The sequence below is a fragment of the Larimichthys crocea genome, chromosome VIII (genome assembly GCF_000972845.2).
Source record: "Larimichthys crocea isolate SSNF chromosome VIII, L_crocea_2.0, whole genome shotgun sequence".
NCBI classification, from domain to species: Eukaryota; Metazoa; Chordata; class Actinopteri; family Sciaenidae; genus Larimichthys; species Larimichthys crocea.
Window position 1 is genome coordinate 22,199,084 of NC_040018.1, and position 14,696 is coordinate 22,213,779.

General features: G+C 43.8%; 1 protein-coding gene across 7 annotated transcripts in view; it reads left to right on the forward strand.

Moving 5' to 3' along the window:
* Positions 1–14,396, forward strand: part of chd9 (chromodomain helicase DNA binding protein 9) — a 69,277-nt gene extending 54,881 nt beyond the window's left edge. For 4 of the 7 annotated variants that reach the window (XM_027281466.1, XM_010729623.3, XM_027281468.1 and 1 more), the window contains 16 exons: positions 2,695–2,784; positions 3,655–3,758; positions 4,155–4,272; positions 4,395–4,452; positions 4,542–4,590; positions 4,821–5,067; positions 5,171–5,376; positions 5,741–6,616; positions 6,699–6,868; positions 7,099–7,329; positions 8,248–8,425; positions 8,737–8,888; positions 8,988–9,218; positions 9,529–9,678; positions 9,954–10,058; positions 10,321–14,396. In XM_027281466.1, the coding sequence (XP_027137267.1) occupies positions 2,695–2,784; positions 3,655–3,758; positions 4,155–4,272; positions 4,395–4,452; positions 4,542–4,590; positions 4,821–5,067; positions 5,171–5,376; positions 5,741–6,616; positions 6,699–6,868; positions 7,099–7,329; positions 8,248–8,425; positions 8,737–8,888; positions 8,988–9,218; positions 9,529–9,678; positions 9,954–10,058; positions 10,321–11,298 (3,943 nt within the window). In that variant the 3' untranslated portion in view covers positions 11,299–14,396. The remainder of the gene's footprint in view (positions 1–2,694; positions 2,785–3,654; positions 3,759–4,154; positions 4,273–4,394; positions 4,453–4,541; positions 4,591–4,820; positions 5,068–5,170; positions 5,377–5,740; positions 6,617–6,698; positions 6,869–7,098; positions 7,330–8,247; positions 8,426–8,736; positions 8,889–8,987; positions 9,219–9,528; positions 9,679–9,953; positions 10,059–10,320) is intronic. The other 3 variants (XM_019274303.2, XM_019274304.2, XM_019274305.2) reach the window with 3 other exon arrangements.
* The last annotated feature ends 300 nt before the right edge of the window (positions 14,397–14,696 follow it).

Below are 14,696 nucleotides of genomic sequence, written 5' to 3' on the forward strand. Positions count from 1 at the left end.
TTTAATAGAATGAAGCCTAAGTGTATGGAAATACAATCTGCACATGGCTCAAATTTGAACTGTGGCACCATCAAGCCACAGTAATTATGAGTCGCTAAAACGTCTATCGGAGCTGACATTCGTCTGATTCATTAGCGGACGTGCATCACATCAGGACCGGCTGACTGATATGATTCTTAACGAGACTTCAGCCGCAGCTAATGGCCGTCATAGATCTCTTTTTATTTACAGACAACGGGAAAAAGATGGCTGCTATCAAAACACGGCCCTCTGAGATATAAAGCGAAATAGACGGCTGCTTCTTTTTAAAAGGGGGACTTGTGTGCATAGGGCTTTGGACGCGTAGCGCTGAAGCTTCCATAGAAAGTTCTCCATTGTTTCCTGGTCCAGTTGTGCTGAATCTAGGGATTGTCTGATGTGTGACACGCCGGGCAAATGGGGACACGCAGTCAGCAGCGTTTGCTGACTTCTGCGTTTTCAGCCCGTGGACCTGGAATGTGACTGTTGGGGTGAGGAGTGGGTGGAAGCGGGGGTGGGGGCGTTCGATGGCTTCCTCAACAGTACTGTAAATGTAGCACGGAGGTACAGAAATGAGAACTATAGGAAGTAGTGGGGAAATGATTCTGAGCGTTTCCAACAGGTTCTTGTTTTAGACAGTTTGCCTGTGCTTTTTCTTGTGTTATATTATTTACTGCACACAGTGACCACTAAATCTGCTTTGGCATGTAGGATGCAGTGTTGAAAGTGTATAAAATGGTTAAAAAGTGTTTTGAATCAGAATTATATCAGTGACCATGTATCTCCGTTACGCTGGTTTGTGAAGGATTTTCTGTGAACAGACCATGAGGGATTCTTTACATGCCACTCATCTCACGCATGCTTGGCTTCCTTGCTTCTCAAAGACTGTGCGTGTTTCTGTGTGCTTCTGTGCAGCCTCTCTAAGTGAGCCACATCTCTTGCACGCACTAAAACACACACACACACACACACACACACACACACACACACACACGCATACAAACACACACCAGACTAACAAAGGCTTATAAGGAGAGTGATGAAGGGTTGTGCTGACAGGCACAGGAAGCAGCAGCTGCTCCTGGGCGGGTGCAGTCACACAGGAGGGTAGAGGGTGGAGGAGGGAGAGGGAGGAAGTTCAAGAGTTTGATTTACCAGAGCTACAAGTCCAGACTGGTCACCACAGACATCTATCACCCTGACAGAGAGACAGACAGACCTCAGGGCCCTGCATTTTTCCTGTTCCTGTCAGTGAATAGAGCAAGGATTTTGGGCTCATTTATAACAATATTTAGCTGAACTGCAGCGTAAGAAAGATTGAATGCCCGGTATGATATATTTCATAGCGGCAGTCCACATTTCTTTCAGTGCTGTTGAAAGAGGAGCAGCGCTGTAGAGAAGCTCTGGCAGAAGAGGCCACAGGTCTACATCAATTGATGGATTAATATAGAAGTCTTTGTGAAAATCTGATTTTTAAAAGTGATGAAATAACACCACTAAGTAACCTGTGACACCACCTACCTCTTTGAAAGTTATATCATACCTCAAGAATAAGAACTAAAAGACTGCAGATACATTGTTCAGATAACAAGAGTCTGGCTACAGGCGCTACACAGTTGTGCTTACATGCTAATGTGAGATTGAGTTAAATATTTACAGGCGCTTGGCAAGTTAATTATTTTTCTTGTCTAATTTGCATTAATCCAGTTAAAAAGTGTCTTCATTCAGAAAAGCCGGATGTGCCAATTTGGATGTTTCCTAAATTTCCCTGCTCATTTGACAATGTCAAAGGACTGTATCCTCTGAGGTGTAACCATTCTGTAAATAAAAATTGTAAGACAGCTAATGACTCCATAGCCATACTCCACAGAGAATCTTCCTCTCACGCCAGAAATCCTTAAAACCCTCCGTATCACATTTTGTCCAACAGCAACAACATTACTCAATGGAATTTAAAAACATTTCGTGTTCAGACAAAATGATTACACAGAGCAGCTTTTTTTTTTAACAAGAAGCAAATCTCAAGGCATACCAGACATTACAGCCTGGCACACCAGCGCACTACAGTTCCCACCACTTCACTTGTCTCTCAAAGCCTGCTGGCTGTGATGTGTGATCATGCATCACAGAGCTAATGTCTCCCCTGTGAGTCAGCCTCTCTCTACCTTGTCAGCCTAAGCTTCCCAGCCTTCATCTACTGCCAGAGCACGACCACATGACGACTGGAGGGAGACTGTCGGCTGTTCCTTCAGTCCTCAAGAGCTGTAGCTGTGGAGCTGCTCACGACTCACTGCGAGGTCTATCAGTAATGTCGACTTCGGTGTAACAATCATTCACCGAGTTAATTGATCGGGCTTTGTGGTGTACACTGGTCTGAATCATGAAGTGTGTGTGTCCTGCTCTGTACAGCTAATGATTTAAAGCTGAATACACATACACAATAAAGAATACAGCTGTATGGATTGCACATAAATTCATTAGAGTTTATGCTGTCGCTGCAGCGTACGGCACGGGAACATTTAGGGTTGCAGCTGGATTGTCACACATTTCACTCATTTGCATTGTGTTCCAACCAGTTGCTGTCGGTGTGTATGTGTGTGTGTGTGTTGGTTCTGCTCACTCAGCGTTTGTGCATGGTCAGCGCTTTGTTGTGACCAGTGGGTTTTCTCTGTGCAGGGTGCTGCTCAGGGTCAGAATGCTCTACTACCTGAAACAAGAGGTGATAGGAAGCCAGGCCCAGAAAGTGCTGGACGGCGTGGACTCAAGGTGAGCTACTCAGACGTTACCTTACCTCACATGACGCTTCCTTTTGTTCTGCTTGAGACTCTTGAAACACAATCACTTTATTCAACGAATATAATACATTTCCCACAACACAGTAGATGTGCCTTACACACTGACACAGTACAGTGCAATTAATGACCTGCTCATATAGTGGAATAGTATGATTTACACAGATGGATTAAGCAGCTTTAATGCAACATTATTGGCAACGGTAGTTTCCATATCAAGGTGAAATAGCTGCCTCAGACATTTTTCTCCTTGAGTGGCGAGTGTGGTCATTAGCATATGGTATCAACCTGTTGAAGGAAGAAACGACTCATCAGCCAAATGAATTAGAAGGTTGCAGAGCTCCACCTCCTGGTGAAAGATGGGCAGTTTGTTTTCTGTTTCCGACCGTACAGCACTGTTGAAAATGGTTAACAAGGACATCATCATTGAAACTTAAGGGAGGCTTTTACTGTTTCATAATTGTCATTTTGTTGTTTCACAATAAAAGCTTTCATGGGGAGCATTTAGAAGTGATTGTATTAACAGCAAATTGATACGGTAAAAAGGAGAGCAGATTAGAAAACAAGGTTAGCCAGTATGTTAAAAAAACAGAGGAGGTTTTCAATATCTTCCTTTTTCAAATAAAAGGATACACATCTGCAGAGCTCTGGGTCCTGAGAACCAGAGCTTCCTGCCATGATTATTTTGCATAGATTAGCTTTGTTCTCACGGTGTGTTGCAATAGAGGAACTGTTTCTTAACACAAACTGAAGTCAAAGATGGATATCAGTAAATTAAGTAAGATTCCTCACATAATATCTGTCTCTGCCTTAACCTCCTCCTCTTCTTCCTCCTTCTCTTTAGTGAGATAAAGATCTGGGTGCCAGATCCTGACCACTCTGAGCTGCCAGCTTTGTGGTGGGATGCCATCTCTGACAAGTGTCTGCTGCTCGGTGTATTTAAGCATGGTAAGAAACTCAGCTTCTGTGACATTTGTTTTATTTAAAAAGGAAATCCAAATGATAAAACACATGCTTCAAATGTAAGTAAAAGTAAAAGTTAAACTCGACTAGTCTCAACCGCATTTTCAAAGCATCTGTGGTCACTTTACAAAAAGGCAGAATGGTCAGTACCTGACACAAAACATTAACAAACTGCTATGCAGCAGTCCTAGTGTCAAATGTTCTTCTACGACTTCGAACTGATCGTTTTGGATTCACTATTTTAGTGTCTGTGTTTTCCATTGATATCAGGTGCTTGTGGAAAATCATCCAGCTTGAGTATATTACCTGATCCCTATCTAGGAGTTTCCACGTTATTATTTACTAACTTTGGTATTTGCTTGCCCTGCTGTGCGCTCTCAGGTTATGAGAAGTACAACACTATCCGTGCAGACCCTACCCTGTGCTTCATAGAGCGTGTGGGACGACCAGATGAGAAGGCCATCGCTGCCGAACAGAGAGGCAATGATTTCATGGATGGGTGGGTACAAACACGAGTCCTGAGCCTAAAAAACATTATGTGGCCTTTGTTATGTGTCAGCTACGTTGTCAACTGCAAAAATGACAAACTGTGTCTTTGTGTGTGTGTGTGTGTGTGTGTAGTGATGTAGATGATCCCGAGTACAAGCCGGCTCCAGCCCTGATTAAGGACGATATGGAGGTAAGGGCAACAATGACCTGATGAAGTGCATGTTGCCCTCTTTATAAGGCATTTGTCCTGACATAAACACACACTGTCCTCTCATGCAGGATGACGCCTCTTCCCCTGGAGACTTGGTTGTCACTGACAACGCCGGAGGTGCGTATTAGATGTTTGTAATCCACAGCAAATTATTATTATCAAGATTATAAATACAAGCGTCCCACAGGCGTCAGAAATCTGTAAAAGTAGCCAAATTTTAAGCTAGGATGAAACAGACACATGTACAACATGCTTTCGATAATTTCATGACAAAACAAAATTGGAAAATAATGCCACTGATTTTTGGAATTTGAATGTTCTTTGTACTGTATGTCGCTCTGATTCAGATGCAGTCGCTGTGACAGAAGGTGAAACTATCTACTGGCCCTCGTCCTCTGTGCTGACAGCCAGACTGAGACGTCTGATCACAGCCTCTCAGCGCTTCACCAAGAGCCGGCAGATCCTCCAAATCCACCAGACTCAGTCTCAGTCCCAGCAGACCATGGTACTGTCTGCTCCACTCTGCCCGCTACCCCCCACACTCAACGACACTCTCAACCCCAAGATGGCTGCTAAGATTGAACGGCAACAAAGGTCTGAACACAGGGCGGATCATTCTGTGGTTGCAAAATAAAAATGGTTCTTTGTGGTTCTGTCAGAAAGGATATCAAACGTGTACATTTTTCACTTTCCTCAGATGGACGAGGCGAGAAGAGGCTGACTTCTACCGCGTGGTCTCCACCTTTGGTGTTGTTTTTGACCCAAACCTCAGCCGGTTCGACTGGACCAAGTTCAGGGCTATGGCTCGGTTGCACAAAAAGACAGACGAGAGTCTGCAGAAATACCTGTGTGCTTTTACCGCCATGTGCCGAAGGGTGTGTCGTCTACCACCCAAAGAGGGAGGTCAGTCTATTTGCTTATTCACGCATGAGAATATCCAGACAAACTGTATTTATTTGTATACACTTGACGTGAAGAGGTCTTTCAAGATGATGTTAATAACATTTCATGTAGTGTTGTACGTGCTGCACTCCTGCACTGGCTGTGAATGGTTTTATTCTGGTGAGAGGTCGGTAGCACCTTAATAAACAAGCTGCCTCAGCAGTGCTGAGGTAGAGGGGCAGATAAGGTTAATAATTTGTGGAAAGACAAACAGTGTGATGTTTAAACTCAGGGCACAAACAGGTCTCTGGGTTGTAGCTGCAGAGCGGTCTTTATTTCCTCTCACACACCTTGTCTCACACCTGCTTCTTCGTCTTTCTTCTAGACTCTGCGGTGGACCCGTCTCTGAACATCCAGCCCATCACAGAGGAGCGAGCGTCTCGCACCCTGTACAGAGTAGAGTTGCTTCGCCAGGTGAGAGAACAAGTCCTTCGCCATTCGTTACTCTACGAGCGCCTGCCGCTGTGCCAGATGAGCTCTGACTTACCCGTCTGGTGGGAAGCTGGCACCCATGACCGTGACCTTCTAATTGGCGCTGCCAAGCACGGTGTGAGCCGTACAGATTACCACATTCTGAGAGACCCTGAGCTCAGCTTCATGGCTGCCCAACGCAACTACAGCCAAACAAAAACCGCACAGCAGCAGTCGCGTACCTCCACCCCGCTTCTTCACACTCAGTGCCAGGCCGCTAGCTCAGTGCTGACGGGTTCTCCGCTACCTACACCCACCCAGAGAGACTCGGAGCACTATGGGGTTGTACCCAAAGTGGAACTGGCCTCGGAGGGGGAGGAAGGCAGGGAGAAGCTCGGGGAGAGTTGGAGTCCTCCCCGAGCACCAGCCACTCCCACAGGTCTCGAGGAGAAGCCCGTCCCTGAGATAAAAGACAGTGAGAGGCAGATGGTGGCAGCACGAACCAAACCTCTCACGCCCAACTCCTCTGAGAGGAAACCCAAGAAGGCCAGTAAGAGGGGCCGCAGGGAGACTAGGCGTGGCTCAGAGTCTGATTCTGACGGCTCCTCATCAAGCTCTTCGTCTCGCTCCTCTTCCTCTTCTTCGTCATCCTCTTCTTCATCGTCACATTCCGGGTCCAGCTCCTCCTCCTCTTCGTCGTCTTGTTCTTCAGGCTCTTCGTCGTCATCGTCCTCCTCCTCATCTTCTTCCGATGACAGTGAAAGTGAAGGAGAGGAAGGGAAGAAGAAAGGTGAGTGACATTAACAAAAAGCTGTTTATTTAATATTTGTCTGCAGGCGTGTTTCTGACTTTGTGTCCTGTCCCATTCACAGTGCCTGCGGCAACAAGTGTAAAGGGCTTTGATGAGGACAGCGTGGCATCTCTGAGCACTACACAGGATGAAACACAAGACACGCATGTGGCCGAGAACGGCATCACCAACAACTCCTCACATCCTTTTCAGGGAGGAGGGTACATGCTCGCTGCATCCTACTGGCCAAAGGTGAACCACTGTGCAAATACTGTTGCTAATATGTAATAACAAGCCATTTGAAACATAACTAAACCAAATGGAGTATTCAGCTGAAACAAGAACCTTTGATCATTAAATACATATTAAGTAATAAGTATTTTTTCGCTTGGTGATGAGTTTTAATGATGCAAGTCAATATGAAAACCTCAAACTGATAGAATAGTTTGAGTGTGCTGCTGACTGTCCTGTTGTTTATTTAGGATCGTGTGATCATCAACCGCCTGGACAGCATCTGCCAGGCAGTGCTAAAGGGCAAATGGCCCGGGACACGTCGGGTCTACGAGCCTGGAGGCGCGGTGGCCTCCTTCTACACCACCAAGCTACTGGACAACGCTAACAGCCTGTGCGAGGACCCCTCTGCCTCGCCACAGGGGTCAAAGGTGACCAAGCATGTTGCAGAAAACAAGGAGTTCTCAGTAAAACTCAACGATGTATGTTGATTTCTCCCTTCTTCCCCTCCTCCCTCCGCTTCGCCCTAATCGTAGGACCCCTACCACTTCTGCTGCCATGACCAGTGCTAGCTGCCGTGCTCAGCATGTTTCTCTGGTTTTCTTCCTTCTTTCCTTTGGGTATGATTAGTGGTTTTTGACTGCCTGGCAGGAGGAGAAATTAATTTAATAGCAGCCTTCCTCTCTTTTCCCACACACTCAATTTGAATCGGGCTCTGAGGCTGTGATTACATGAGCAAAAATCACTCAGTCATGAGAATATAATAAGGTTCAGTTTGAAGCCTCTCCACACTGAAGAGGTCTTGCTTATAATCTGATTGAAACTTTCGCTGTAGGTGTTCTGATATGCTTCTAGGCAATGTGGCTATTAACTTGGCAGGCTTCATACTTTCATTTTTTTCCTTGCTTTCGTTGCTTTTTGATCTATTTCCATATTGTATGGTTTTTACCATGGCAGATACCTGCTGCTTGTCTTGATAAAGTCTTGATATGCTGACAGCAGCTACCTCGTTGGCATGGCTTTCCACCACTGTCCAAACTATGAATAGGCTTTACCCGCTGCCCTACTAGCCACTACCCACTGTGTGTCCATGTGTCCCAGTGCTACTAACAAAAAAATACAATATAAATGAGAAATATTTGCTCTTATTGTAAGAAATCCATATAAGTGAGATAATACCTGTTACATAAATTAAGATAAAGCTGGCTGAAAATAAATTTCAATATAAAATCTCAGTAAATATCACACATAAATGTACTTTATGATCCTTCAAATCATTCAAACAATTTGTCAAGAAAGAAAAAAATAAGCAAAGGTTTCTCCTTGTTTATAACTCTTTGTTTTCCTTGTGACTATACACATCCTGAGACATCTTTGACACTTTCTTTGTCTCTTCGTAGCAGGAGGGAGGTCTGAAGTTGACCTTCCAAAAACAAGGTCTACCTCTGAAGAGGCCCCTGGAGTCAGAGGAAGCCCCCCAGGCTCAGCAACAGTACCTGGCTCGGCTTCACGAGCTGCAGAGCGCCTCGGACACAGGCCTGGCTGACATCACTAAACCTCAGTGCAGCTTCCAAACTGGTGTGTTGATTCAAAACAGAGCAAATACCCGAAGAACTGCATGTACAGAATGTGTCAAAATGAGGCCATCCTGTGTTAACTTACCTCAGCCACTAGATGGCAGCAAAGTGCAGTATTGGTGATGCATAGACTGCACAGACACATCATCGTCTGTGGCCCTGCTGGCTTTGTTTACACATGTTATAGAAAATATGTGTTTTCAGTCTGAAGGATGTCGCCTCGAAAAAACAAAACAAAACATTTTTTTTAAAATTAGGACAAATGACACAGTAATTCACAGCTAACTGTAAACTGTAACTGTTCCTTTGCAGCACCAGCTCCAGATCTTACTGGTCAGATGAGACTGAACGGAGTAATAGATGGCCAGCCAGTGGTTAAGAAGCGAAGAGGCAGGAGGAAGAATGTTGAGGGGGTTGACCTGCTCTTCATGAACAAGAGTAGAGTCCCTGCTGTTCCTGATCAGGTAAGCAGTCGTCAGGTTTTATGGTGCCACAAATGTTCAGCGGATACGATGAGCTGTAATTTAAATAACGCTATCTTTTGCTCATGTATCTATCTGCAGGTGCCTCCAGGGTGGGGTGGTATTGGCCAGGTGGGCATGGCTGCGGCTCCTGCACTGGGCTACAGCCAAAGCTCCAATCAGGTCCCCGCAGACAACGATAGCAGGGTCCCTGTCATCAACCTCAAAGATGGCACTCGGCTTGCTGGGGATGACGCCCCCAGGAGGAAAGATCTAGAACAGTGGCTAAAAGAGCACCCTGGCTTTGTGGCAGACACAGGAGCCTTTATCCCTGTGAGTCATGTTTGTGCTTTCTCAGATCTGTGTTGATTGTGAAAAAGGTTCCTGTAGTGCTGCAGGAAAAATAACCAAAAAAGATTGTTTTAACTAAAGATTTGGTTATGGTAATGGTGAGTAAACACACAGCTGTAGGTTATCTAAAGGAGAAACATATATGTATGCAGATGTTTAACACAGATACAGAACAAGGCTGACAAATCAAATTCAGCCCCAGCTGCACAGTCTGAAAGCTAGTTTGTGCAGAAAATGGACTCCAGTTTGACATTTTCTTTCAACATGAACCTTTTTACCATTTCGTCTTCAGGGGGTAAATAAGATGCAAATGCAGTTCCACTTCCAGGACGGTCGGCCAAAGCAGAAGAGACATCGCTGTAGGAACCCCAACAAGATTGATGTGAACAGCTTGACAGGAGAGGAAAGGGTCCAGATCATCAACAGGAGAAATGCGCGCAAGGTGTGTTTTTGTGTGTTGTATTGGCCGGGGTCTGAGTTTGTCCTCACACACAACAAAAACAAAGTGTTATTATGATAATCTCTACAGATTAATTAATGGAAAATAATTTCACCATCATAAACTAGGTTGTAGCTCTTATTATATGGACATTTTGTACTAGAAAATCAGACATTGGTAGTACTTCTTTCTTTTTAATGAAGACTTTAAAGGAAGTGATATTTTGTAAAATATGTATCTAGCCTTTATGTTCATGTTGCCTGTAACCTGTCCTGTAGGTTGGTGGAGCCTTTGCACCTCCTCTGAAGGACCTGTGCCGGTTCCTTCAGGAGAACCCGGAGTATGGAGTCCCGCCTGAATGGGCTGATGTTGTCAAACAGTCGGTGAGTCACAAAACTTTGACTGGAACCGTGTCAAGGGTGTTGATATTCAGCCAGTTGGTTCCAGCCAAAACTTGTGTAACCTAATACAGCAGACCAGCAACAAAAGCTCCCATGAGACCTTTGTTTCCAATATTTTGTCCGTCCAATTTATATCCGTGAGGGAAGACTAAACAGTGTCAACAAAAGCTGAACATTATATCCGTCACAAATCTTTATCTGTGCTGTGTAAAACTGCTAAATCCTGTTTATACACATTTTTCAGGGTTACCTCCCAGAGAGCATGTTTGACAGGATCCTGACGGGACCTATCGTTCCTGAGGAGGTGAGCCGGCGTGGACGTCGACCTAAGAATCCCCTGGCCAAGGCAGCGGCAGCAGCGGCAGCAGCACCCAACCCTGCGGCCTCCACAATGGGTCTGAACTCTCTGCTGGCCAATGGCCTCCTCTCTGGAATGGACCTGACCAGCCTGCAGGCCTTCCAGCAAAACCTCCAGAGCTTACAGTCCCTGCAGCTCACCGCAGGCCTGATGGGGCTGCCGTCTGACGCCAGCAACCTGGCTGCAAGTAACTTGGCTGCCATGTTTCCCATGATGCTGTCTGGTATGGCTGGATTGCCCAACCTTCTTGGCATGAGCAGCTTGCTCGGGAAGCCTGCTCAGGAGGGCGCAGGAGGCTCCGAGGAGAAGACAAAGGGAACCGCCAGCGGTGTAGCAGGAGAGCCGTCTGCCTCTAAAACCTCCCCCCACACATCAGACACCAAAGGAGAAAGGACAGAGGGCTCGAACACGACTCCTTCCTCCACTTCCAGCTCTACTTCTTCTGCCACCGCCCCACAAAGTGCTTCAGCTGCGTCTGCAGCCTCCAGTCACCCACTGTCTCTTAACCCCTTGTTACTCTCCAGTATGCTTTACCCAGGGATGCTTCTCACTCCAGGCCTTAACCTTCCTGTGTCTGCCACACAGAGCTCAAACAGTGACACCACCCTTCCTCCTCCGACTGCCCTCTCTCAGTCATCGACACACGAGACAGAGCAGCCAGCGGCAGAAAAGGACGGAGAGGAGGATGATGAGGAGTTAGAAGAGGCTTTGGATGAAGACGAGGAGGAAGAGGAAGAAGATGAGTCAACAGAACAAAAAGAAAACAGTGGTCCTGAAGGTTCGGGGAAAGTTGAGTCATCTTCATCAGAGTCTGGGAGCTCTTCTTCCTCATCAGATGATTCAGACTCCAGTGATGAGGACTGATCCTATGAATATATAATTATAAATTTATTTATGTATCGCCTAGAAATCTATACATATATTCACATATATATGGATTTTCCAGCACTTATGTTGTGATTTCTTTACATGTAAATATAAGAACTAACTAAAATGTTGTGTAATAAAGATTACAAAAACCTAAAAAAACAAAAAACAAACAAAAAAAAAACAGGAAAAAACAGGAAAAACTGACTGAAAAGGAACTGAAATAAAATTTCAGTTTTTTTGTTCACATGGTACAGTTTTGTTTTGAGACATTTTGCATGTCAGACTTTAGTAGATTTCTGAACTCTGTGAACTTGTACCACACAATTATGTACAATTACAACAAAAAAAGGCATTATTGTAATTATGTCAGGATTTAATTTTATTAAAAAAGTGAAACTACATCAACATGCTCGTTGAGCTGTACTATTAATATATTTTGATTGTTGGGGGTTGGGAGAATGACACTTGACAAACTTTGGTTTCTCAGTACTTTTACAGGTTTGTTGACACTTATGCTTTGCAGACCATACGTTGGATATGTCAGCAATAACTTTGGCAGCTAATGAATGTCACTGAAGCTGTAGATTCTCTGTCTGCCATGTTCCACCCCAGTGCACAACTCACACAGCCTCACTTACCTGTCACTTAACCTTCATATCACATTGAAGAGTTCATTTTCTGCATTTACTCCAAAACTGAATCACCCCTCTTTTAAACATGGCTTCGATTTGGAGGAATTCTGTGGATTTTTTATTTTTTGAAAAATCAAAAGCATAAGCTTATATCCTTCAAAATGGATCAATAACTTAATTTTAATGTCTGCTGTAATTTCTTTCATTTTTAGAGGTTCTCGTTTTCATTTGTCACTTGGATATTTACGTTTTTAAAAACTCATTTTCACCATCACCTTACAAACATGTCCCAACATGTCCAAGGTGCACTTTAGCTACTCACAGTAGGCATACACGTTCACTTGCACATCTGTTGATTTTGACTACAGTGTCAGTCTAATAAACTCCTTGAACTGTGTGGGACAGAAAACAACCTTTTACTGTGTGCCAAAAAAACTGCCCTTTCGACCCTCTGAGGTCTCTGTGTAGAGGAGGAATTCAGGATTCTTGATGACATGGATAATATAACTACAACCCCGGCGTATTTGACTGCATCTTACCTCAACTGTGCTAAATGGATTGGCTTCACTGTGCAGACGTACATGTGCATGGGTGTGTTTCCTTGCTGTCCATGTACTTAAATGTCCTTGTCCCTGCTGGAATGTTTGTCAGAGGCCTTTTTTTTTTTTTTTTTTAACTGAGAGCTTCCACTGTGTCAGTCTTGTTTGGCTGGACTGCTCGTCTCACCTGGTCTGGTCAGCTCTACTGCTTCCATAACTTTCCAGTCTGAATGTTGGTAATCTTGTAAGCTATGACAAGCAGAAAACACATTAGAAATGTTTTTGACCTTCAAACGTGTCTCATTAGAGATCTGGAGGAAATTGCAGTCTTTTGGGTTATTTGTGTTGCATGACCACCTGTCTACCAAAGTCTTACAGAACACACTTGGCACAAGCACAAAATAGTTCAGATCCTGGCAAAGATTGTAGTAATTGTCATTGTCTTTGATTGAGTATTAAAATTTTACGGGGCTAGTTTCACAACAGGCTGAATAATAGTGTTGCTGGAAGTTTGCAGATTGGTTGTGTGTGTTTCACTTAGTCTTCGACTCTGTTTCGCTGATGAATGGAGCTTCAGCTAGATGTAGAAGTGCCCTTATCCTGTACCTCACTGTCTCATACTACTACTGTCTGACAAACTGACTGCTCAGATTCGTGCTCTGTGTCCATGCTTGTGCTTTTTTTAGATTTTTTTTTTTATCCATCATCTCTGCACACGTTCATGTTCTGTAACCAGGATACACACATAAACACTGGAGTTAACTCAAGCCGAAGTACCTTTTTGTAATTTTCTCTAGCACAACAGTGCTCGCTCTAGGACTGCTGTTACACAGTGGACTGTTAGACACATGTTAAAAAAAAAAAAAATTATTTCCGAGGTGAGGTTTCTGTTTCGGACCGGGGACGTCAGAGCTCCCCTCCTGTGTTGGATAAACCCACTGAATAAACTCAGTCTGTTTTAGTTCTTAAGTATTGCTGTAGCATCGTCCTCTAGTGGGTGAAACCATGAACAGCCCAGCGGCTGAAGACACGTCTGATTTCTAATGTTGCTTTTGAAGTGGTTTTCTTGTATGCCTGTTATGATATATATATATATATATATATATATATATATATATATTATACAGACCTCGTCATGGGTTTTGCTTGCAATGCAATTGCATTTTTTTTTATATTATTACTAACAGTACAGTATTTTTCTATGTCTGAGCAATGAACTTAAACATGCCACTGTCATTTTGTATATCTGCACCTCTGCTCTCTTTAAACTTGTAGTGCCCTTATGCAAACACCCAGCCATCGCTACTTCTGCTGTAGGTGATTGATCTAATGACTTTGCTACTTTTTGTTGCCCCACAACAATGGGTTGATGGATTGATGACTGTGCTGAGCCTCTTTAGGACATGGTAGACATAAGATTGGACTTTTTGCTTTCATTTTGCTTTTAATTTTCATGTTGTTGTTTTTTTTCTTTTAGGCTGTACTGTACAATGACTCCCAAAGCACTGTTAGTGTTAGGGAAGCAGTGTTGAATCTACGTTAAACACAGACAAGTAAACCATGACCAATATGCAAGAGGAATGACGAAACACACTACTGCTGTACAGGGAGGTTTTCTTTCAGTTTTCAGACGTGTAATCACTGAGATGACAAAACTAGCACCATTGGTTTTGTATTTTTATTTCAAAGCTTGATAATATCCTAAATGTCACCTGGTCAGTTTTTGTATTTTTCTTTTTTTTTTTCATTGGACAGTTGTAATATTTGCAAGTTGTGGTCTGTGTAGTCAAAATAATTCTTTATGTAGTGCAGGAAAACACGTCTTAAGTCATTTGTAATTTATTGGATTACTTTCTATGAAGTTCTATAGAGGAAATTGAGGTTTAATTATTTTTATTAAACATATTCTTCTGACTATCAACTAAGTGTGCCTCTGCCTGTTGCTTTGTCTGGGGGCCTTATTCAAGAAATCACTGGGGTTTTTTTTGGCATTTGTCCTCCTCGTGTGTGCGCTCTCTTAATGCTCCACTGCAATTTCTTTTCCACACTCACTCTAGAAAGCAGATACCAGGTCAGTTAAAAAGCCTTTTTCTCATGAGCATGGATGAAATCTCAGAAAATAAACCGTACTTGCTTCAATTGTGGAAACTAGACATTTATCAGTAGCATTTTTGTCCTTTCCGCCGTACTTTTTTAAAGTTTAGAAGGTTAATTTTCTTCT